The 22,396-nt window shown below is 43.5% G+C and overlaps 1 protein-coding gene and 1 long non-coding RNA gene across 9 annotated transcripts in view; one reads left to right on the top strand and one right to left on the bottom strand.

Moving 5' to 3' along the window:
• RBM47 (RNA binding motif protein 47) overlaps positions 1 to 10,971 on the bottom strand; it is an 80,589-nt gene extending 69,618 nt beyond the window's left edge. For 2 of the 7 annotated variants that reach the window (XM_065698477.1, XM_065698518.1), the window contains exons 1-3: positions 9,688 to 9,803; positions 9,335 to 9,466; positions 277 to 312 (exon numbers count right to left, since the gene is read on the bottom strand). In XM_065698477.1, coding sequence (XP_065554549.1) covers positions 277 to 312; positions 9,335 to 9,354 — 56 coding nt within the window. In that variant the 5' untranslated portion in view covers positions 9,355 to 9,466; positions 9,688 to 9,803. The other 5 variants (XM_065698487.1, XM_065698507.1, XM_065698497.1 and 2 more) reach the window with 5 other exon arrangements.
• A 1,336-nt stretch (positions 10,972 to 12,307) lies between these two features.
• On the top strand, positions 12,308 to 17,559 carry LOC136007394 (uncharacterized). Of its 2 annotated transcripts, XR_010609678.1 has the most exons (4): positions 12,308 to 12,365; positions 14,247 to 14,459; positions 16,469 to 16,586; positions 16,748 to 17,559. It is a non-coding gene; the product is annotated as an uncharacterized LOC136007394 (long non-coding RNA). The 2 variants fall into 2 exon arrangements; XR_010609677.1 differs by having other exon boundaries at positions 16,469 to 17,559.
• The last annotated feature ends 4,837 nt before the right edge of the window (positions 17,560 to 22,396 follow it).

The raw sequence follows: 22,396 nt of genomic DNA, 5'->3' as shown, positions 1-22,396 counted from the left end.
CCAGTGAGCAGGCACTGTGTGCTGGTTACCATATTGCAACGTGTGGATGGAGTCCAGCCACCAAGGAGTTTTCATCCTGCAGTTTTGGCCAAGTTTTGTTTTGAACCCAGAACTCAGAAAAAAACTTGCACAACAATTACTATCAAGCTTCTAATCCTCTTTGCACTGGTCTTATCTCTGGAAAGGGTTTTTCCAACCCGTTTCGGGTATTCTTAGAGTATGGATATATGCATGGGTGCAGATAGCCTTTTATCTGCCTTGTGGTAGCATACTTACAGCTCGCAAACTGCAGCAGGATCCTCTCTGATTACTCTGGAGTATAAGAGAAGAACATACAGTTGCTTACACATTAAAAACATGAGTCCAAAGATACTATAAACTTACACCCACCTCGTAACTCCCCTGTGCAGTCTGTACCTTGGGCACCCAAAGTATTCACAAAAAGCTGTGGTCTTTAACTGATTTTCACTATTACCAGTATGAAACTCTACTGCAAATCTAACTTTGTAGGCTTACAGATACATGGCATTTTTCATAAAACTAAGTTTATTGCACTGCCCATAGGTAAGCAGATTGCAGTGTCAGCAGTTTTGCTTTAATTTTCCTTGGAGACCATGTATTTTTACATAACATTTATTTAGAAAGAACTCTTGTGTCTATTGGAAAATACAAAGAGGAGAGATTCAAGGTATGTATATCTTGCATACACCTCTGTATATGTTGTTTAACAGCCCGTCTCCTGTGGCACTCCTCAAGAGTGCATTCCTACTGTTTCACAAGGGAGAGAAAATAAAATGTGTTTCCTATCTATTGGTGGGGAAGCTATGGCACAGTGAAGGAAAATGATCTCATCTAGATCATCCCTCCAAACCAGAGACAAAGATGGTAATTAAACTCTGACAGATGACTAACAGTGCTTTGGGAATTAAAAATCCAGCGCTGACACTGATTTGTGTTGATATTCCTGTGTATATACAGAGAAGCTTACAGCTGTTTAGAAGCAATAAGGTATTCCCCAAACAGCTGCAAATAAAGTTAACCGAAGTCTTGTTCTTTCTGCTTTAGAGGTAAAGAGCTCTTCTACTGTCCTCACTCAGGTCAGTCATGACTGATACCAATGTAGAAGAGAGGCTAGTAGATGGACAAGGAGTGCAATAACATAGCAATATATAAAATAAAAATATAAATATTTATCTATTTTAAAAAATATGCAAATATAAATAATATACTTTTCCTTGGTTTTTTTAAGCTCAGTGATCTACAGATGGAAATGCCGGGATCTGTCCCAAATTTCAACCTCCTCATGAAAGCCCCAAGCTGGGGCTGGTCAAACAGGCTCATCCCTCTCCTGGATTGCTTTACTGATGAGATGGACAGCACAACAGTGCCAAGAGCCTGCTCACAGCAACCCCACAAGCAAGACTGCAGGTAACACACCTCTCAAACCCCTGCCGTGGTTTGATGGTGCCTCTCTTCCTGCTGGTGTACCACCACAAACCCACATTTGGGAGATAAAAGGAATCAAAAAGCCACAGTTAAAACTTCAGATAATGCTGTAGACAGAGGGGGGAAAAGCCCTGGAAGTGCTCTGTGAATGAAACAGCTTCTTGCCTTTGACTTTTCTCATTCTCATGAGAAAGCCAACAACTAAGACTACCAGTGCCTCCAGTTTAGCAATACTTGTCTGCACCTACTCAGATCTTCTGGCAGTTCATTCCACATGCCTCAGAGCTGTAGTTTTTTGTACAGTGCCCCATATATCAACCGGGCAGTAAGCTGATAACTTTACTGAGGCAGGTGGCCATGAGAATGGCCAGGAATTTGCACAGGAATTTCAACAGGAATTTTCTTACTTAGACTCTTAAGGTCAGCAGACAGTAAAAACTGAAATTGTTTGCTAGTCTGTCTTGCTGCTTACTGGGAATGTAAGCTTGCAGACAAATACCTGCAGAAAACAAGCATTTTCAGGAGAAATAAAAATTGAACACAGGAAGGCATGGTCTCTGCTCTTGGCATCTCAAATAACGAACTGCAAACACCTGTGGTAAAACACAGGTTAGAGAAATGATTTTCTAATATCGGAAAGGCTCTAGCAGGCTATACACTGGCTTGTTACAAGGTAGAAAGAAGCAGAGCAGCCAGAGACGTGTTCAGGACCCACTGCCTGTCTCAGACCACGTTCCTGCTGCTTACACACACACAGCTGGGAGGCAGAGCACCCTCCCCAGTGATACCCCTGTGGTGCTTGCAAAGATTTATTGTGTGCACGTACAGCGTCACCTGTGACTCACACAGGTAAGATGAGACCTGGGGCTTCAGCATGTAGAAGCCTTTTCATTTATTATTACTCAGTACAATTAGCTTCTATGAAAATCACATTTTTTTCCTCCCTTGCAGGACAACCATGGCCTGTTTGAACCATGCCCAGGTCAAAGCTTGCTCCTGGGCTCTGAGGTTGTGCAGCACCTCTGGGTACATCTGGGTGAGCCCTGCGTACTCAGGGTGAGCAGACAACCTCAGCAACAGCATCTCCTCACCCTGTTTATTTTGTAAACACTGAATAAGTCACCACATATGGCAGCAACAAAAGGCATGCTCAGTTTTCCTTGGTCCAACCTAAACCACCTCCAGCTTCCCATCCACTGATGTGTGCACTCAGAAAGTCGTTAAGTTGGGTCTTTTCTTGCCTGCTTCAGAAGGCCAAGAACCCAAAGACAGAGTCAGTCTTCAAGAGCCACAGGCTGCACTGCAATCCCAAAATTTTGAATACATCCACCCATTAAATCTACCTCTACTTGCAGCTTTACCTGTGTCTATGCTCCTGTGAGCTTCAGGAACCTTATTAGTGCTATATTTAATACTAGTGACAGTGAAATGTTCCGTGTGAGGACTAGCACTCACATTAGGATGTGGGTACCAGTGCATGAACTCTGGTGAAATTGCAGCATCCACAGCCAACAGAAATTTCACTGCCAGAAGCATGCACATGATGTGGACATGGCCTAAAGTCATGTTAATAATGTGAATATTTTATTACGGTGAGCTGAACGTACTCTTTTGTTGTAAAAGCATCTAGAGGACATGTCCCTGCGTGCACATTCATGCTTGACTCTACCTTCCCTCATTGCCTTTCGTGCCCTTTTTTCCCCTGAACTCTGACTCTTCCTCCCTCCCCAAACATGAAAGCTCCTACAGTTGCACCCTGCGTGCTGCCCAGTCTTCATGCCCTCTGTTTCTCACTCCAGCACATGCTGCACCTTTAAAGACCTCAGCTAGCCACAGCCTCTTCATACTTCCCTCCCTCCAGGTCCTGAACCCTTGTGTTTCAGCAACAAGGCTTTCAAGCCTTAATGGGCATCTCTGTCTCAGATGTTCCTTTGAGATCAGACTGTACTCAGTGAGGTGATCTCTTCCCCTCTTTCTCCCTCTTCCTCCTCCTCTTTACAAGGATCCGTTATTTCTCATTTACTCCCTTCCCAGCCCTACAGACACCTCACCTCCAAGGAAGTCCATTACCCTCCCGCTCTGGTTTTTATTCTCCAATTTTCTCTTCTCAATGTTGCTGATTTCTGCTGATGACCCATATCATTCCCTTGTCATGCTGTGTCCATCTCACCTGTTCCCTTCCTCTGCTCTCATGATCCTTTACTTTTACACATAAAGAAAGACCATTTATGTGGCAGGCACTGCTCAGACTCCAGGCTCTCTACAACTGAATTTTCCCTGCACTAACTTTCAAGTGGTCCCATTCAGCACTGTCCATTAGCCTCCCCCATTATGTCCCACCATTCAGCCTTTCTTCAGTTTCCACTCCATCAACCCTGATGACTTCTCTTTTGCTTTTAACTTGTCTTTCTACGAAGTTAAACTGCAAATTCTCCCTATACTTCAATTTCCTTCAATTTGCTTTCCCATAATACCCAGCCAGCCGATGCCCCTCACCCCCTTTTTCTGCTACCTTCTGAAAGACTGTCTGCTGAGACCCTAGCCATCACTTCCAGCTCAACGTGGGTAAAGCATGGTCCCTAATATCCCCACTCTCAAAAGATACCCAAATCTCTTTTCTCTCCTTTCCACAGTGTCAGTTACCATTCTTCTTGTAAGTAGGGCACAGGTCTTACTTGGGCAGCCTTGCTTTTAAGGTACAGTTAAGTTGATGCGTTTTGCTTACACATCAAAGACATTGCCTATTCTATCTGCCCTCATAGCTGAAACAGTTCTCTTGGGTCTCGCCCTAGCATTAGCTTTGTTATAAACTTTGCTCTGCTTTCATAGTTGCAGCCTTGATCTGATATTTCATCTTCCAAATACTATTACAGGGGCAATTTTCATAGTCTGATGCTTTGAGTGTGCCACTCGTTTTTGCGCTTCTGTTCACCACCACTCCATTCTCTAACAAATAAAATTAAAGATGCCCTTATACACAGCACTTGTGCAGGCAGGCTGAGTTGAATGGCAAATGGGTGCCTTTTGCAGCTTGTGAACACCCACTTCACACTTCCCATCAAGCACCTTCCTGTTTTCCCTTGTAATTCCTCCCAGGAGTTATTTCCCTGGTCACAACTGCAGAGAAGCTTTGCTCCTGAATTCCTTCTAAAATCTCTCCCTTGCTGTTGAAATGGCCAGGCTGCCAGCGTGCTGTGCCTGCTCTCTACCCAGCTGACCATTTGCTTGTGCTCCACCCTGTGTCTGACCCATCTCTTGCTTCTTGCCAGGTATTTCATGCATAAACTCCACATGGTGCTGACAGTCCTTCTACTCCACCTCTGGAGCAAGTACACACACAGCAGCAACACCCAGGTCAGGGATCCCAGGTCTATGACAGTGCAATAATTAACGATATCTTTAATGATACCAAGAGCTCAACTTGTTGAGGTGGAACCTACACCCTGACTTGTGGTGGATCTTCTCTGATGAAAGACAGAAATACAAATTTCAGTTTATTTCAAGGGTAGAACTCAAGCACACTCATTGAGTACTCAAAAGGCAAAATATGAATGCAAACTCTGAGCTACAACACTTGGGGTGGTGCTTTTCAAGAGTAAATCTCCCAATGGCCCCAACACCAGCAAATAGGACAGACAGCACTCCAGTTGTCAGTGGTTGGTTAAGCCATGAGCACTTTGGACACAGATGAAAGTTACCACTGTCTTGATTGTTGGTCAAGGATTCTCATGCATTAGTAGTTTCTTTCCTTCTTGCGCCAAATAAGCCCATCTGTGCTGACTTAGTCTCAGCTTTATAACCTAGTTAGGTAAAGGAGAACATCCAGACTCTAAGTATGCTTTTTAAAACACACCCTTAAAAATGTCAAAACCCTCTCTCTTCTTTTCAAATGAAATCTTGCTTGTGATCATAGCAAATGAAAGACTGTAAAGGACAAAAATGCCCTCAAATATCAGGTAGTCAGCTTTGCAGTTGCTAAGAAGTTGCTTTGCTCTGTTGAGTTTACTGTGTCACCAAAACCCTACCAGCCATAGCTATACAAAGCCTGCATTGTCTCATCAAGGCTACTGAGATGTTCCTGATCTTGGCAAGAGCTAGGTGTACCAGTACCAGAAGCATTTTATTGAAAACACAAAAAATTTACAATAGCAGAAAGAAATATTATTTTAAGCCTCTTACTGGAAAGATGAAGGTCAGAGTCCTTCCTTCTGCTAAAGCAGCACCCAAAAAAATCCTGTTCACAGGATCCATTTTATGACCTTGAAAATTGCACCTAAAAATCCCTGTATGAGACAAGTTTCAAAGTGACTCAACTACTGCTTGAATATAAGGAAGGATTTGCAGAGTTAAGTTGCTGGTAATTTGGAGATCTCGACTTCCTGAGAGAAGAGGCAACTATATACACCCATACACAGACATGGAGGTAATTCCTCGTAGTTAGTCTGTCAGATGTGCTTCCTTGCTGCAAAGCAAACTTGATCTTTACAGTCATCCCAGTCACTGATTTCTTGTATTCAACAGGAACAGGATCTGGCAACATTTCTTCACAAAGGGCACATATTTTCCCCTATTAACTTCCTCAAAAAAATCAGAGCAATGTTGTTTTGGGAAACCATACATAGATGATTGGGGCCAGTGGTTTGAATGAAAAAGCCAAGATTATATTATTGCTTCACCTGTAAGTGTAGTATAACATCTGCTGGAGTTTGTAGCTCTAACAGTGCTGTGGGCTCATATGGTAAACCAACAGGTGCTTGCATGCCCACTCCAGAGTAACCCCTGGATCTTCTCCTCTAGCTGTAGGATATTAATAAATTTTGAATATGTCACTGCTAACCCAATGAATAGGATTTCAATAGACACTTAAAACCATAGAAATCAATTCCTGGTTGACAGAGGCAGTAACAGGTCTGTAATGGTTGAAGTAAGAATTGCCACCTATGTTGCTGGGATTACGTATTTTTAATCAGCTACCAAAAAAGCATCATTTCCAGCTTTTTACCCAAGTGGCCTTAATTTTCACAGGGGAAAACAGCTGACAGTGGAAAAGATGTACCCTAATAAGCAAAAGCAAACCTCCCTACCTTCTGTCAGATGCTCTCACAGCTGTTGCAGAAGAGAGTGTAGCATTTCACAGAGTGGTAGCATGTGAGGAAATCAAGGCCCTGAAAGCTGGGCAGCTCCAGAGCAGACCCCAGTGCTGAGAAGAGCCCTGCTGATAGCAGCCTGTGCCTGTGCAAGGTTTCAGACCAAACAGCCACTGAAGCAGTACTGCCTGAAGGCTCTGCCATCTCCGCTGCTTACATTAAATACTTGCAGTCCAAGTTTTCAATGTTTTTCTAATCTCATGTATCGAAGGGAGCACATTCCTTTACCTTCGAAAACTTCAAAGGTTTCACACCACGGGCTGCCACTGGGACACAGAAATGACCAGCAACTGCGTTTATATGCCAGCCAGCTCTAACACCTAGGGCCAGACGTCTGTGACTCAAAGAGGTGGTACCCGAAAGCAGGGGAGGGAGCTGGGGTCTCCATGGGCAGGGAGGTGAGGTGGGAGCACCTGCCCTTAGCTCCGGGTGGGATGCGCAGCTTTAAAACGAGCCGGGAGAGCAACCTCCCCCGGACAGGAATACTCAGGAAAGTGGGGGGAGAGAGAACGAATGCGCAAGGGAAGCGTTTGCGTCTTCATTCATCTCGCAGACAGCAGTCTGTTACCCTTTAGCACCCATGCTACAAGCCTGTCGGACACCGGACGGCGGCGTACTCCCGGCGCTATCTCCGCTCCCCCTCCGAGAGCCCATGCTGCCTTCCAGCTCTCCAGCTGTATACCAGGCTCTGCTTAACACGGCGGGCGACCTCTCACCGCCGCGGCCTGGCACCTGCGGCGTGCTGGGCGTACGGCCCGCCGGCAATTCCCCTGGCACCCGGCCTGCGCCCGGTGCCTCCTCGCTTGCGAAAGGCGCCTGGTTCTCTCCCGCAGCCTGCGAGCTGGGCCCGGCTGGTAACGAGTAATTGCGGGCTTGCCCGGGTTACCGTTTGCGAGGTCTAGGAGGCACACAAATGCACCGATGATCCATCTGTGCCAGCCTCAGGCAGCCCGCTTCAGCCCGGCAGTACGATCCTGCCCTCTGCCAGGTCAGCCCCGTTTTGCTGATAACATTCAGGAGGGATTTTGCGATCTGTTAGGTCCCAGCCAATCTTTAATTGTAATAATACTTTGGCTTTAGCTCAAAGTTTTGTTTTAAATTCCGAAGAAGAAATGAGCTGTGTACCTTTCCCTCAAAAAAAAAAAAATATCCAAACCAACAGCTATTTCTTTTAAGACGAATAAGGAGTCCCTGGAATTTCTCATCTAATCACACATATCTCAGAGTGAAGGAGACGCTTGACCTCCTCCTGATTGATACATGTATTCTAAACGGCCATCAGAAATTCTTCCCAGATAAGATCCCATTCATATGCTAATACCTATAAACACACTGTCAGACTGCAGCCTACCTTGGAGCCCCGTTGTCACCTCCCTGTCACTTGTGCCACTGCTCCTCGTTCTGCACGAACTACAGCATTTTAAATGCTGAGGAAGAAGAAACAGCCGTACAAACAAAACAGTCCTTCCAAAATTTACTCCAAAGACATTAGGCACATCGCGCTGTGGTTTATCTTGGACATGGAGAAACACACACCTTTTAATTTAAAACTCTCAGTTCACTTCTCACTTTTTAATACCCGTTTCTGCCTCTCATCTGTCATCTTTCCTCAGAATCACCAGAAATCTGTCGCTTGGAAAGAGGCACCAAAACTTCACTGAAGACCTCTGCGGTCCTCTCCGCTTGCCTTTTCCCCCTGGAAATACTTTTAAACGCGTTTTCTGAACGCACATGTGTCCTCTTACGTTGTCAACCCAATCACAGGAGAGTGAACCCTCAGGTAAAGACAGAGGAAGAGCAGAGCAAACTGAAAAGCGGCAGTACCTACCTGGAGCCCACCTCAGCGCCCAACACCATTCGCAGCAGCGGCAACGTTTCGGGGCAGCAACCTAATGCATTTTCCTCTCTACTGCGCTGCCGAAGGAGAGTTGAGCAACTCCTCACACTGCTGCTTGGAGCAACAGCTCTCCCAAGCCTTAACCCCCTCTCTTGGCTGTTTGCTTTTTTCCTACTCCACCCCCCCGCCCCCCCCCACCACCCCCACCCCTCGAGGTTTTTGACCACTGAAACCTGCAATTAGCACCAGCTAAGCTAAAGCCCCTGCCCTAAGTCGACATTCCAGGGCGCTGAGCTCCTCGCCGGCACCGCGCTGCTCTTCTACTCCTAAACCCGACTTTCTGCCTACAAACTCGATAAGGCTGCAGGAGCTCAAGAACACGCTCTGAAACTCGGACAGGGGGAAAATTGGTCTGTAATCCCCAGCCTGGGTGGTTTTTTCCTAAGCCCCCTCCCCTTCCTCCTCCCTTTCTCTCCTCACTCACAGTAGCAAGGTTGTCTCTTGTCTACTCCCCGCCTTAAACTCACCAAACCAGATTTTTACTCCCGACACCTTCCCGTAAATCTGAACTGAAATTTTACCCTGCTCACTGAGCCTCGGCTGGCTGCGGGCCAGCGCAGCATTCCTGTTGTTTTAAGAGGGCAGATAAAAAAAAAAAAAAAGGACGAAAGGAAGAAAAGAGAGAAGGAAACCTGGAGAGATGCAAAGGCTGTGAGGAAGCAAACTTTTAGAACAGCTTTACTAAAAATGCTATGAGAGCGAATGATTCCCTTTTATCGCCAAAAGGCTAAACCTTTAACCACCCTTAGCTTTTGATGAGTCTTTTTGGCAGTGTCAGTCATCAGCCGTCTGTATCCTCCAGGTGAGTGGAGATTCGAAAAGGAAATAAACCGCTGGTACTCACCTGAAGGACAGCATCAGCATAGCAGGGAGAGAAGGCTACACATTTGCCTGATCCGGCCACCCCAAAGCAGAGGTACTGCTGGTTAAAGAAGTGCCACATTTTACTCTTCTGACCTAAAGTTACATGTGGTTTCTAAAAAAGGAACAAAAGAGAAACCAGTTTATTAAAAAAACAAAAAAAAAAAAAAACAAAAAAAAAAAACCCAAACACCAAAACCCAAAACCAACCCCCCCAAAAATAAGGAGCAGCCAATCCTTGTTTTAACCTCCGAGTGATCCCTCTGACCGTTGTCTGGAACTCTTAAAGAAACAACGAAGCAAGACTGTAAACTTTCTCACCCCCTTTTCCATTACCTGTCTGTGCCTGGCTATGGGCTTTGATGTATTGAAACAAAGCACCAGACCTGTTTATAGTAAATGAAGCCAACCAACAGAGAGATCTAATTCAGACTTGTGACTAAACAAACTGGAACAGGAAGCACACACCAGCAGATATTTTCTTTTGCTGTAAGTAGTAATTCCTGCTCGCATTGTCATGCAACAGAGAAAAAAAAAAAGTAAAAAAACCCCAAAAAAACAGGTTTCAGCTTCTCCCTTCAGTCACTTTTGTTCAAATGCAGTTCTTTCTTTTTTGAAAAGTTTAATACAGTCAACGTTTCATCACGCATATGCAAATACCTAACAGCATAACATTTACCACCAGTAGCGATCTGAAGATGTTACTCATCTATTTGTTTCCCTGTGCAGGACGTTCCTGCAACTGATTCGTTCCTCCCCTTAACAGCTGTAATTGATGGAGGATCTTCATCTAGGATAGCAGAACAAAGCAAGCCCCCAGCAAACAGTAGATTAGCAGTCCTGCAAGTTAAATCTTACAAGAATAAATAATATTGGAGGTTAAAGATAGTGGCAGAAATTAATTCTTCATAATTCTTCCTAACTTTTAAAATAATTATACTTAATTAATGCTTACGAATTAATTCTTAAATGAGAGTTCTTAATTCTTCTTATTTTTAGAACAAATATTCAGAGTTGACTACACACTACACCACTTTGCTACTGTCCTATTACCTGTGATTTTTGAAAGCAGTTTGTTCTCTAAACATGTATTTCTCCAATTGTATTCATCCCACAGGTTTTACCTAAGCAAATCCACTCTGACTCCTTTAAAGAATTCTGCTTCAGGCAGTAACCAATGAATGAAACTACTATTGGGATAGCAGGTAAAACCACACAGCCAGATGCTGCAAAGTTCAAGTTAGCCATGTTTCTCTTCAGACTGTTGCATCCAAAATTTTATAAAAGGGTGTGATTTCAGTTTTAGCAAATGCATCAAGCACAATCGATAAACAAATAAATAAAAATCCTTCAGAACTTACCAGCATTAATGAGCAAATAATCATGGAGAAATTTGTCATCAGATACTTGAATTAAAATGAGAATTCAGCATCAGCTGCAACCATTCCATACAGTTAAATTCTTTAAAGAAAAATAGCTCAGAAAAGTAACTAATGAAGGTCTCAGTGGTACAAATATCTCTTAAGTATTCTAGCATCATCTATGGCCCATTTGTCCAAAGAGAGTCTTTTCAATAGTGTCTTCATCTGATAAATTTGCCAATAAAGTCCCCAGGAAATCCATCTCACACAGAGAGAGCTTATGCTCCACTTGCTCCTTTTAAAGGAGCAAAATTGGCATTACTGGCAGAAGTACTTCTTTGCTGACATGTACAGACTACTTCTTCTAAATGAGAGTCTCTGTAATACTAGTGTAGACAATGGGAAGAGATATGAATGTACTGTCCTGTCCATGACGCTGCTATACTACCAAGAGCTGTGGTTGCACCAGTGTAGTAAAGCTGTTTTAAGGTATGCTGTTGAAAGTGTAGCTCTGCCTGTTTTACTGACTCTTCACATGTGCTTGCCAGTCTCACCTCTGACTGACATCTCTGCAAAACAAAAAATTCCTCTTATTGTAACAACCATGCCAGTTATCCTACCACAAGACAATCCTTATCAGTGTTGGTCAGACTGAATTCAACATCCTCCCTGAGAGCCAATTCATGTCTTTCTGATGGACGATTCAAACAGGTTTGCTTTGAAGATGTTAGAGATAGGAAAGAGTTCACCATTTTCCTTAGGGCAGTTCAGCTGCAGATGAAGAGTGTTACAGCATGTGGGGAGTCTAGTCAGAGCTAACGCCAGGCAATAGCTCAATCTAGCAATTACAATACCTGTTACTGTCATGTGTGCTCACTGTCTGTGACACGACACTTGCCATGGGCCCAGGTGAGACTGCAAGGTACCACATCTGCCTGCACACCCCTGCAGGTATAGGGATGGTTGTGACACAGCTGCTCACAGCTCTTCAATGGATTTCCAAACTTTGGCAAGGGCAAGCAATTTCTACACTGCACAGCTGTCAAAAAAACAGTGGTGCAAAATCCCTACCATCTGTTGCTTGTGACATTAAATAGAGTATTTCATGCTGAACTCTGATTCACGAATTCCAGTTCAAATAACATAAATGTTGCCAGGTTGTTCCTGAAGTGCACTTTCCTTTCTCAGTGTACAGCAGCCATGCAGATGACAGTAGCAACTGAGGGAAGCCTTTTATTGACCACCAAATGCTGGATCTACCACAAGCTGAGATGGGATGAAAGCATCCTCAGAAATTTGTGATCAGTTACAGGGATTGTTGCTGTTAAAGGTTCAGGTCATCTAAAATTAAACATCATATCTAATTGATCTACTGGCAGTCTGAGCCATTTTTTACATCAGAATAATTCTGCTCCCTCTGTAGGTCCCAATTGTTCAGCTGACAAAGTGCTTGGAAGAGCATTTAAGTTCTTTACAGAGGAAGGAAAGAGTGCCCCAGCTGCAGTTTGCTGCAGCATCCTCCAGTCTGTGGGTTAAAATGAAAGAGCAGTCACAAGCCTGTAGCAGGGAGCAGAGATTTCCTGTTCCTCTGCCAAGCCCTGGTAGGGTTTCTGACCAAAAGACTTTAATGAGTCCGTAACAAAGCAAATTAAGGTAAGTGCAGCATGATTAGGCGGTGAACACTAATCTTTAACAGCAAGAGCATTTGATTGAGGAAGGCGTCCTCCAGAAGTGATCTTAAAATTGTGATAAAAGTTGTCTATCTATGGACATTCAGCGTTGGGGGCTTGGCTTCTTTTTTGGAGGGAGGGTGTTTCCCAGTTTGTAACGCTTCCTGCTGAATATGGCTTATTGTGGTATCAATTGTGTAATACCTATTGTACAGTTTATCACTATTGCCAAGAGCTGACTTTACTGCAGCAAGAAACTGCATGTTGAAGGTTTGGCAATTGCATTTCATTCAGGAGATTATGAAAACCTTCTCCCCTCCAATTGGGAAGCTATGAAAAACACAAGTGAGAAGGGGTATTACTCAGGAGTAAAATTTCTAAATATCAGAAAACTAATTGGAGAAGTAGAATATTTGTTACTTCTGTAAAAAGAATAAGTTTAATAGCCGCTATTTCAACTCTAATTTTTTGTTTAAGCTTTCTAACACACAATGTTTCCTAGTACGGGTTAAATATTTGGATACAATTCAATAAGCAAAGACAGTCTGCAATTAACTCAGTCATCTTATGGTATGTGATATATTACCAGCTAAATTTGAAGGTTGGAGAATGAACATTTCTCATAGTGGCCTGTGAAATACTGTCATTTCCTACCTAAAAGATCTCAGTATGCTTAATCTGTGTGACATAGTACCTTATCCTCCAGAGGTGTCTTACGGGGAGCAGATCTGGGACCCATTTATTAGGAGACAGATAAGGGCAGCTGATGAGGAGGATAGCAGAATGAAAGAGCCTCAACAAAACCCTTACATCTTTAGCAAACTGGGGCTGTTCACCCTGGAGAAGACAAGCTACGTGGAGACCTCATAGCAGCTTTCCAGTGTCTGAAGGGGGCCTATGAGGATGCTGGAAACAGACTCTTCATTAGGGACTGTAGTGACAGGACAAGGCGTGGTGGGTTTAAACTTAAACAGGGGAAGTTCAGGTTAGATACAAGGAAGAAGTTCTTTACTATGAGGGCGGTGAGGCACTGGAATGGGTTGCCCAAGGAAGCTGTGAATGCTCCATCCCCGTCAGTGTTCAAAGCCAGGCTGGACAGAGCCCTGACCGACATGGTCTATTGTGAGGTGTCCCTGCCCATGGCAGGGGAGTTGGAACTAGATGAGCTTTAAAGTCCCTTCCAACCCAAACTATTCTATGATTCAGTCTCCCAGGACCACCCTGTTTTCCGTCCCATCCAATCTCCTGGGAGCCGGCGGAGGCCAATGTAGCATCAGGATGAAAAAATCTTCCCTTTGTCAGCACAGCTGAAAGTGTCAGAGCTGGCTCTGGCTAGAGGTTTAAATGCCTCTTACCAACAAAGCTGCATTGTACACACTCCACTTCTCGTCAGAACATATTTACATATATTTTGCTAGTGTACCAGTCCAGAATTATTAAACTAAAACCTATCACTTAGGATGCACACAGAGATCCTGTGGCTTGGATAAAATGCCTTTTACTGACAAAATTGGCTCGGTTTGAGATAAGTTTCCACCAACACCAAAAGAGTGTAATTTAAGAGAATGAATTTCCTTTCAAAGATCAAATCCAGACACACGACAGGCATCATAGACTTTACATAAGAATGTGCTCAGCAATATTTTATAGGTAGAGGAAGAATCTTGCCTCCTCTTCTTAAGCGGCTGTGAAAAAAATCTCATCACATTGAATGCAGTTCAACGGAACATCGTGAATTATTCTTGATAATCCAAAGTATAAATATTATAATTTGAATTACTAAGAAATTGTAGCAGCTGACATGATTTCCCCCATCCTCTTGTCCTCTCATATTTTCTCACTTGCACTGTTTTCTGTCTGATAGCTCCGTGCAGCCTAATTGCATAACCTCTGTCTCCTTGGGTATGAAGCAGTCTTTTGATTTCGAGGTTTGTATTCACTGCATCTTGGAGCTCCTGTCTACAGAGGTGCAGCCACAGCAGGTCCACGGGCTCCCTCTGCCCCCAGCAAGCCCTAGTGTGGGGATGTCGCATCAACACCTGTCTTGGATAGCAGTGGCTCTTATTTTACCTTTGAGGTAAGTCCATTACATGGAGGAGCGGGCATGCTTGGTATGCTGTGTGCTCCTGCTGCATTCAGCCAGCAAATACACCTTGGGGGCTCCTGGAGCCAGAGAGGTACATTGGGGTGTTTTAGTTCAGGGGTGTCTGCATAATGTACCTCGGCTGCATGTGAACATGCTCTTAGATAACCCTTACTGCTCCTCCAAGCAAACCCACAGCTCACAGGGTGTTGCAACAAACTGCTGCTCTCCTTCCCTCTTGGTTTTGTTCAAGCTCTGGAGGGAAGAGAGCTCTGCCCTTTCACATAGCCACAGGCAGCACCTCCTCCAGAACAGAAATAATAATAGTAATGTCATTTCTTCTATTATGCTGAGCATGATACATATGCAAAGTGGTTTTCCAGTCCTCGTAATAAAATGAGGATCTGAAAATGCTAGGGTAAAACTCTTGTATTGTATTATTGCTCTTCTTTCTGTCATGCTTTAAACTCTCTCTTAATTTCTCAGCTTAGAAGACTTGAGAGTTTTCACAGGGGATCTTGGAGACATCTTCTGCTTTGTGGATGGTTGAGAATTTACAGGTGAAAAGTTGGGTGCTCTATTCATAGCAAACATACATTTCTGTAGGTCAAAACTGGAAGCCATCACTGCTGGTGAAATCAGAAGCTGGGTAAAATCACAAGGCTGTGTGGTCAGATTTAACCCTGGCTAGGAGACACACTGAGTGCTGGTCTGGTATTTACTCTGAAGTGACTTCTCTTGGAAGGGAAGTGAAACAGGCAGAGTGCAGCAGAAGCAGTTCAGCAGGAAACTGTCATTATGTACTGAAACAAGCTCTAAGAACAGAACAAAAATCAAGCCAAGTAGAATTCACCCATTTATCAATCCTTGTAGAAGGGGAAAAGAAAACAAAATGAGTTGCCTAAATTCACAGTTTCTGTCTCTCAGCGTACAGAAGAAGGAAGGACTGAGAGGCCCCCAAGACAACATCAGATATCACTGCAGCACATGTAGACGCTTGCTTGGCTGGGTGTAAGCTTGTGCGGAGGTCAGGGGAACAATTAGGAAGGTTTGTGCTTGTGGGAGGAAGGGGGTGTTCACTCACATCCCATAATAGTCATGGGTGGTTAGCAGGAAAAAAAAATTGTACTCCAATGATTCGGTGACTTGAAAATAGTGGTGGGAGCTGAACCCCTCCACTCTCCAATGGACAGAAGTACTCCAGGAGGACACGGGACACAGGCCGTGGGACTGGAACACATTAAAAGGAACCCATCTAACAGGAAGGCTACCCAGGTCAGCGGGATCTCTGTCCCACAAGAGCCTTATGTTCATAAACACTGAAACTGCTTTTGACCAGAATAAGTAGGTGAAAATAAGTGTCTTCTAATTTTTTAATTAGCAATTTGCAACAAAACCAGGGACATTCATTGTAGTTCAGACTACTTGCAAAAATACTTAAGCGTGTGATTTCTTGGACACAGGAGACAATACATAATCATTAAATAGTTTATTTGCAGGAACAGATGACACTAAACCAGAAAGCCCTTCTACATGCTTTTGGTAGGCTGTCTACCTGCACTGCTGTACAATGTCCAGCTTCTTCCCTGTTCTGTGCATTAGCTTGCAGCTTCTGAGCCCTTAGTTGTCTCCGGTCTACCCACTCACCCAAAAGTAATGCTCTTGAACTTCTAATCCTAGAAGGACATATGCCCAAAGATGAATTTCAGCAGGCTATTATGGTTATCTTTGATTTTGCCTTGGCTTTCAGCAAAGCTCTATGTCGGTATTTTGGAAACTCTTCTTGTTTCTAAGACCCACTCTGGTACAGGACCTTGAAGGCCTCTAACAACTACTTTCAGTGGCAAGTGGCAGATGTCACAAACCAACTTCCATGAGATCTAACTAATTTTTGAAGTAATTCCTTAAAATATTTACATGGGGCCATGATAAGGCAAAAAGAAAAGTAATACTGGGCCCTTGACTACCTTTGGTCAAACATAACTCATGTTTCCTCATCCCAGGTGTCCCCCACCGGTGAGGAACTCCCAAACGTCAAGGCTGCACAAGCACCAGCACCTGGCTGCCTGTCTCTCTCCAAAAGGATGCTGAAATCAATAACTGGTGATGCAAAAAGGAAGAGTAAGTTGCAGACTACTAAGAGGGTCAAGTATCAGCAATGGGGATGGAAGGAGTAATTAAACATTACAAAATATCCACACCTTGCTCTTAAGCAGGGACAGAAGCGATGAGACAGGGAATTTCTCAAGGTCACAGTATTTTCTCTTTTGTTTTTTAAAAAGAGCCAAGGACCACAAAATGAATACATCTTGCATTGAAGAACAAACTGTACCACAAGTCATTATGAGAGTTGGATTTACTCAGAATAAGCGTGTAAGTGAAATCACATATGGGAAAGTTAAAAACACTGCTTGGCTGTCAAGCCTGCCTGAAACCTAGAGAGAGGGACCTGCTCATGCAGGAACACTCTGAGGAGCACCAAGGTCCTGATTTGATCATTTCTATGATAATAATTTTACAACAGAGGATGCAAGACAATGCTCATGGTAATTGCATACCAGCAGTACAGCGTGTCTTGTTCCAGTATTTGAAGGGGGCCCCTACACCTACCAGCCCCTGGATATTTGTGGCAGCAAGATGAAGAAGAACATTGATTTGTGATGTTATACAAAACCCATATTTCCCAGTTCAATTAACTTCCTTGTAGTGTCCCATGGTTGGCTAATGATGAACATCTGTATGCTCCTGGTTTTTCCTCTTTTCGGAAGTTCACTGCATTTTTTCAGCTTAATCTGAGGGTTCAAACAAGACAGTTCTAAAGAGCTTCTCTCTCTGAAAATTCCTTAAAAAGTATAGAATAAAAGTGACATTTACCCAGCCTATGCGAGAACTGCAGACTGTACATACATGCACAAAGGACATAGTGCATTAATATTCATGCATTATTTAAGGTTTAGTTGCAATAGTCTCAGCAATTCGTTGTTCCATAAGAAATCAACCTAGAAGCAATATTTAGCATCACATATATTGATTCATACAGAATAAGGACAAGACAAAAATAGAACTAGGACTTTGATTATACATACGTACATGGTAAGTGGAAAAATTTGTGACCCAGTCACAAACAGGGTCATGGCTACAGTTGGTTTGACTTTTGAATAAGTATAAATAATAACAAAAAAGGTAATTCTTGTGTAATATTTCTAGTCTAGATGTACTCTCTGCTGAGGAAGACAAAGTCTATTCACGTGATAAGTTCTGTGGGGAAAAACATGCAATGTGAGCCATGTTTGGCGTAACAAGGTCCTGACTCAAGACCAAGTCCCTCCAGCCCTATGATAAGATAAGATAAGCTCTATTAGTGATCATAAAAACCATTAGATCCTCCATGGGTTTTCTCATCAGGAACACTGATGAAATATTTGGCAAGCTGATTTCATAGGGTTCACTAGAAGAAAACACTAATGGCTGGTTTTAGTAAGGGAAAGCCAAATATATCTGTGTGCCCTAAAATAGCCTCTTACCAACAAATGCAGTGCTGCTTTGACACTTAGAAGTGTTATTTCATACATTACCCTCCAGGTCCTGGCCATACTAGAGGGACATCATTGTCAGTGATGGCTAGAAGCCATGGGGGTGATGTCTCAGTGCTGCTTCCACTGAGGTCTGGTCTGTATTGAAAATAAAGCTTTAAACAGGAAGGTAAAAAAGAAGGAAATGAGGAATGCAAATGGGTTGTGAAGCTGCATCCTGCCCAGCTGAGAAGGCAAATGGGATAATTAACCTGAAGCAGAGTGGAGTAAAGAGCGGTGGCAGGAAGCAGACATGGAGTAGATGGTGATGCCAAGGGTTTTACATTTAACCTAGAAGTTCAGAGAGTACCCGTACTAACTCATCTGTTAATTCACTAGGTGAGCATTTCTTTGTTTTAAGTAAATTAACCAGAAAGAAACCTATATCAGAAGGAATTGTTTCAGCTTAATTAATGAAGAGTTATTACTAGTCAAAGTAATCGATACTTGAACATTCCTTCACCTAGGAAATCAAATACAAATTCAAAACTAGTTTTTATTATCTTGCAACAAGCAGTTTTCCATATCCCCTCCCACCTCTGCTGAGAAGTACAAGTTGCCACAGACCTGATGACTTACAATCCCTGGAAGCCAGCCATCTTCAGCGCTGTGTAATGGACTCGGCCACCCCTGCCAGACTGCTCTTACAAAAGCAGAGGATTTATATGAATTTTATAGGCCTTAATTGTTTTTTGGGTTGGTTTTTTTTTTTTTTAATACTATTAGCTTAGTAATTAGTGGTTTGTTAGTAATAACCTTGACAAAGCCAAAATATCTGCTGGTATTATAGAGAGAATAGTTTTAAGCAGAAGAGATGAAGAGGAACGTGGTGCACTGAGTCAGAAGCACCTCCCCTCTAGCCAATGCTGACAACTGTGTTGGTAGCAGCATGTTCTACTGTGATGGCCAAGGTGCTTTCTGCGTTTTGTTTTGGTTTGTTTTTTCCCTCCTGAGTAGCACTCTGATTTCTTCTAATTTGTTCTTCTTCTACTTCTGTAATCTTTATTGTGTTTCACTTCTTTTTTCCCCCTCTTTTCCCCAGACATACAGCCCCAGTTTATCTCAAAATTCACCAGTTTAACTTGCAGGTAGCAAAAAGTCATACACCCTACCCAGAAGGGTAGAGATGAGTAACAGGCAGTGTGCATGAGCAAGTGGAGAAAACTAGAACTAGGCTTTGAGTACCTGTGGAAAGGTTGCAGGCAGACACCACACAAAAACCCCTTTCAAAGCAAGGAGATTTATTTACAAATGAAATTTTTCTGGCAGTGTGCTCTTGTCCTCAGTTTTCTTGTGGAAGGAACATAGGAAGAAGAACCATGCTGACAATGGCTTTACAAAAATCTCCGAGATGCGGTGTTTACATTCTTCTCTAATATATATCTGTTTCCATTGAAGCAGATAAGAAAACAGAGATAATAAAGAAATAGTGATAGTATACCAATGCCAATATTGCAATCCAGGTTTCATTTCCAGACCTATGCATTACACAGATACCACGAAAAGCATCTTTTTGAACAGGGAGCCTGCCATTAGCAGGTAGCATCATAGTACACATAAAGTGTGGTAATACTTGGAAGAGAATAGTATAATATTCCTGAAAATTTTCCATGGCAGGAGAATTTTGCACGCCTATCAATGGACTCTGCTTGCAGAGGGAAGGATGCTTTATTTCCTAGCTGATAGCTGCAGCCCTGCAAACTGCTGACTACTTAAAAACCAAGCTAGGGTCCTTTTCTCCTCATGTTATCACAGGGTCACAGTGCTGGAAGAGACTTTGAAAGGTCATCCTGTGCATCCCTCTGCCTAAAGCAATGATCAGTTATTCCAATTCTGTTTCTGACAGACACTTGTTCATTAATCATCACTGTTAATTATGATTCTGGAGACCATGTTGGGCCCACAGTGCTTGGAGTGGTGGCTGTACAGGTGAATGATGCTCCTCTTGACGTATGGTATTGCAGGAAAACGATCCAGCTCTGTTCCTTGCCTGTGTTGGCTTAGAAGAATAAAGAAATCCAGAGGAGAAAGGAAGGAAATAATCATTTATGCTAGCAAAGAGCCAGGATTCTGAACACAAAGGTACTTTTTGTGTTTTGTTTTGTTTTTTTAATTAGGATCATAGTTTGTAAGAGTGATCATGGGAGCAATGAATGGCACTTCCTAGCAGAAATCACTCAAATTCCTGCAAGAATTTTTGCAGTATGCAGTGCTTTCAAGCATAATGGGCTTAGATCCACAAATTTACTGCTTGTAAAGCAGTAGGAGACTGTAATGGGGAGACGTGGAATCCCAGAAAAAAACCCAGTTGTAGCTATTTCAGCTTTTGTTTCTGTGATACTGCAAAATCCTGTAACCACCATGTGTGTGTGTGACCGATTCAAGCAGAAGGCTTCGCTGTGCCCACTGGTGCAGTGTAGGAGTCTACCCAAGAGGTGTCCACCGTTTTGAATGCTCCCAGGAGCTGACCATGGAACAGAATATATCATTAATAAATATGTCAGACAGGATGTCAAATGGCTGAAAAAATGTCTATTGCAGAGGCAGAAGGCCTAGAGAGGGAGGAGAGGAGAGGAAAGGAAGGAAGGTGATGAAGTGGCTTATTCATCTGCTTCTGCCATTTTGGATAAGGAAAGTATTTTTTCACACCAAGACAGCAAAAGCATTTCCTGATGTCTTGCCTCTCCTTCACTGCCATTTTGTTTGTTTGGGTTTCTTTTTTTCTTTTTTCTTTTTTTTCAGCAAAAGCAGCCTTCTAAAAGGCACTGAAAAATGTGTGTGGTGGTCAAGGGAATCTATTCACCTATTTCCAGGCTTCCTGCTGACTGTGTTAGGGGGGCACCCAGGCACCTTCCGTCAGGGGTGCTCCTGTGCTGGGGGTGAGCTTTACTCGCAAAGCACTGTTGCACAGAGGCAGCAGGCAAGCAGAGCCCAGGAAAGCTGGCAGCAGGAGCACTGATGTGCAGGAAGGCAGCTGTGATTTAAACCAACCCCTTAGACAGCTTTCCTTCAAGCATTCAAGTGCACGAAGTGCTTTTGGGTTTCCCTCCTCTCCTCCAGGCAGTCTGAAGCTGGGTACAGCTCAGGGTTTTGCTCTTGCCACTGCTCAGCTGTGTGAACTGTCTGGGTTTTAAACTCATTAGTGCTGTGTGAAACAGCAGAGAAAATATTTCTCTGAGTAAATCAAGCAGCAAGGGGGACCTCGGGCAGGATTTGCCTCTGTTGTTTCTGAAGTGTTAAAGGTAAACGCGGACTTCACTGTGCATAGAAAATCCTACCCAGCAGTAGAGCTGAATTTGCTTTTATTGGACTAGTTATTAATCATTTCAGATTTTTCCTATTTATGCCTTTTATTATGGTTTTCATGAGAACAGGTGAAGTTTTCCAGTGCAGTTGCCTGAACTGCAGAAATCTGTTTGCATGTTTTGTAGAACTCTAGGAAAACCAGCTTGAGAAAGAGGTGTAAATGTCTTTAATTATTGTAAACTACTGCACATCTCCAGTAGGATTCAGGCCATGGTTCACCCTCACTCCCAAGCCTGAAGTGAGCAATGAGGACGTCATGGGCAGGGGATGGAGGGATGGGTGCCCTGGGAGTGGAATGCTGCAGGTCTGGGGGCTGTGCTGCCAAAGGAGGGGACACAGGGCAGCCATGCTGGGGTGGTGGGATGCTGTACGACCACCCTATGCCACCCTCCTCTGCATGTTTGGAAATGGATATCGGTGAGAAACTCACACCGCACCTTCCTCAGCCCACTGGGAAGCCACTGTCCCTGTACGCCCCAGACAGAGCGGTATTTCTTGTCCAGATTGCTAGTGGTGAGAGTCCACTTTACCTCCCCCACGCAACCATTTGTGCAATTATGTCCTGTTAGGACACTCCAAACAGACAAATTATTGCGAGCACACGTGGTGCTCTGGACGAGCTGAGTGAAATCATCATAGCAGACTTGTATTTTGGTTTTTGGGGGTGTAGAGCAGTCCTTCCAAGACCAGACAGCAAACAGCAGCTGCAGTAGTTTTTACCCGGCCACTGAAGTACAGTATTGTTAACACATGTCTCGCCAGACAAACTTCACCAGGCTGATTCTGAACGTGAAGCAAACCTGGGTCCACTGTACCTTTGCTGTTTATAACACTTCATGTTATAAACGAATGCTAGGCAGCAACATCCCATGACTTGGTGTTTTAGGGAGATGGCCATCAGGGAAAAACTCCAATGAAGAAAACTGCTTCCACCAAATCTCTCCATTAAGTGCTGATTCTTTCGCTGATTCTTTTTTATATTTTCAAACTAAGGTTTTTTTTTTCCTTTTTTTTTTTCCCCTGTTGCTAATGAGCTCTTGAGAATTTGATTTA

The sequence above is a fragment of the Lathamus discolor genome, chromosome 1 (assembly GCF_037157495.1).
Source record: "Lathamus discolor isolate bLatDis1 chromosome 1, bLatDis1.hap1, whole genome shotgun sequence".
In the NCBI taxonomy this organism is placed as follows: Eukaryota; Metazoa; Chordata; class Aves; order Psittaciformes; family Psittacidae; genus Lathamus; species Lathamus discolor.
The sequence above is the reverse complement of the archived record's forward strand: the minus strand, read 5'-3'. Positions and strand labels throughout refer to the sequence as shown.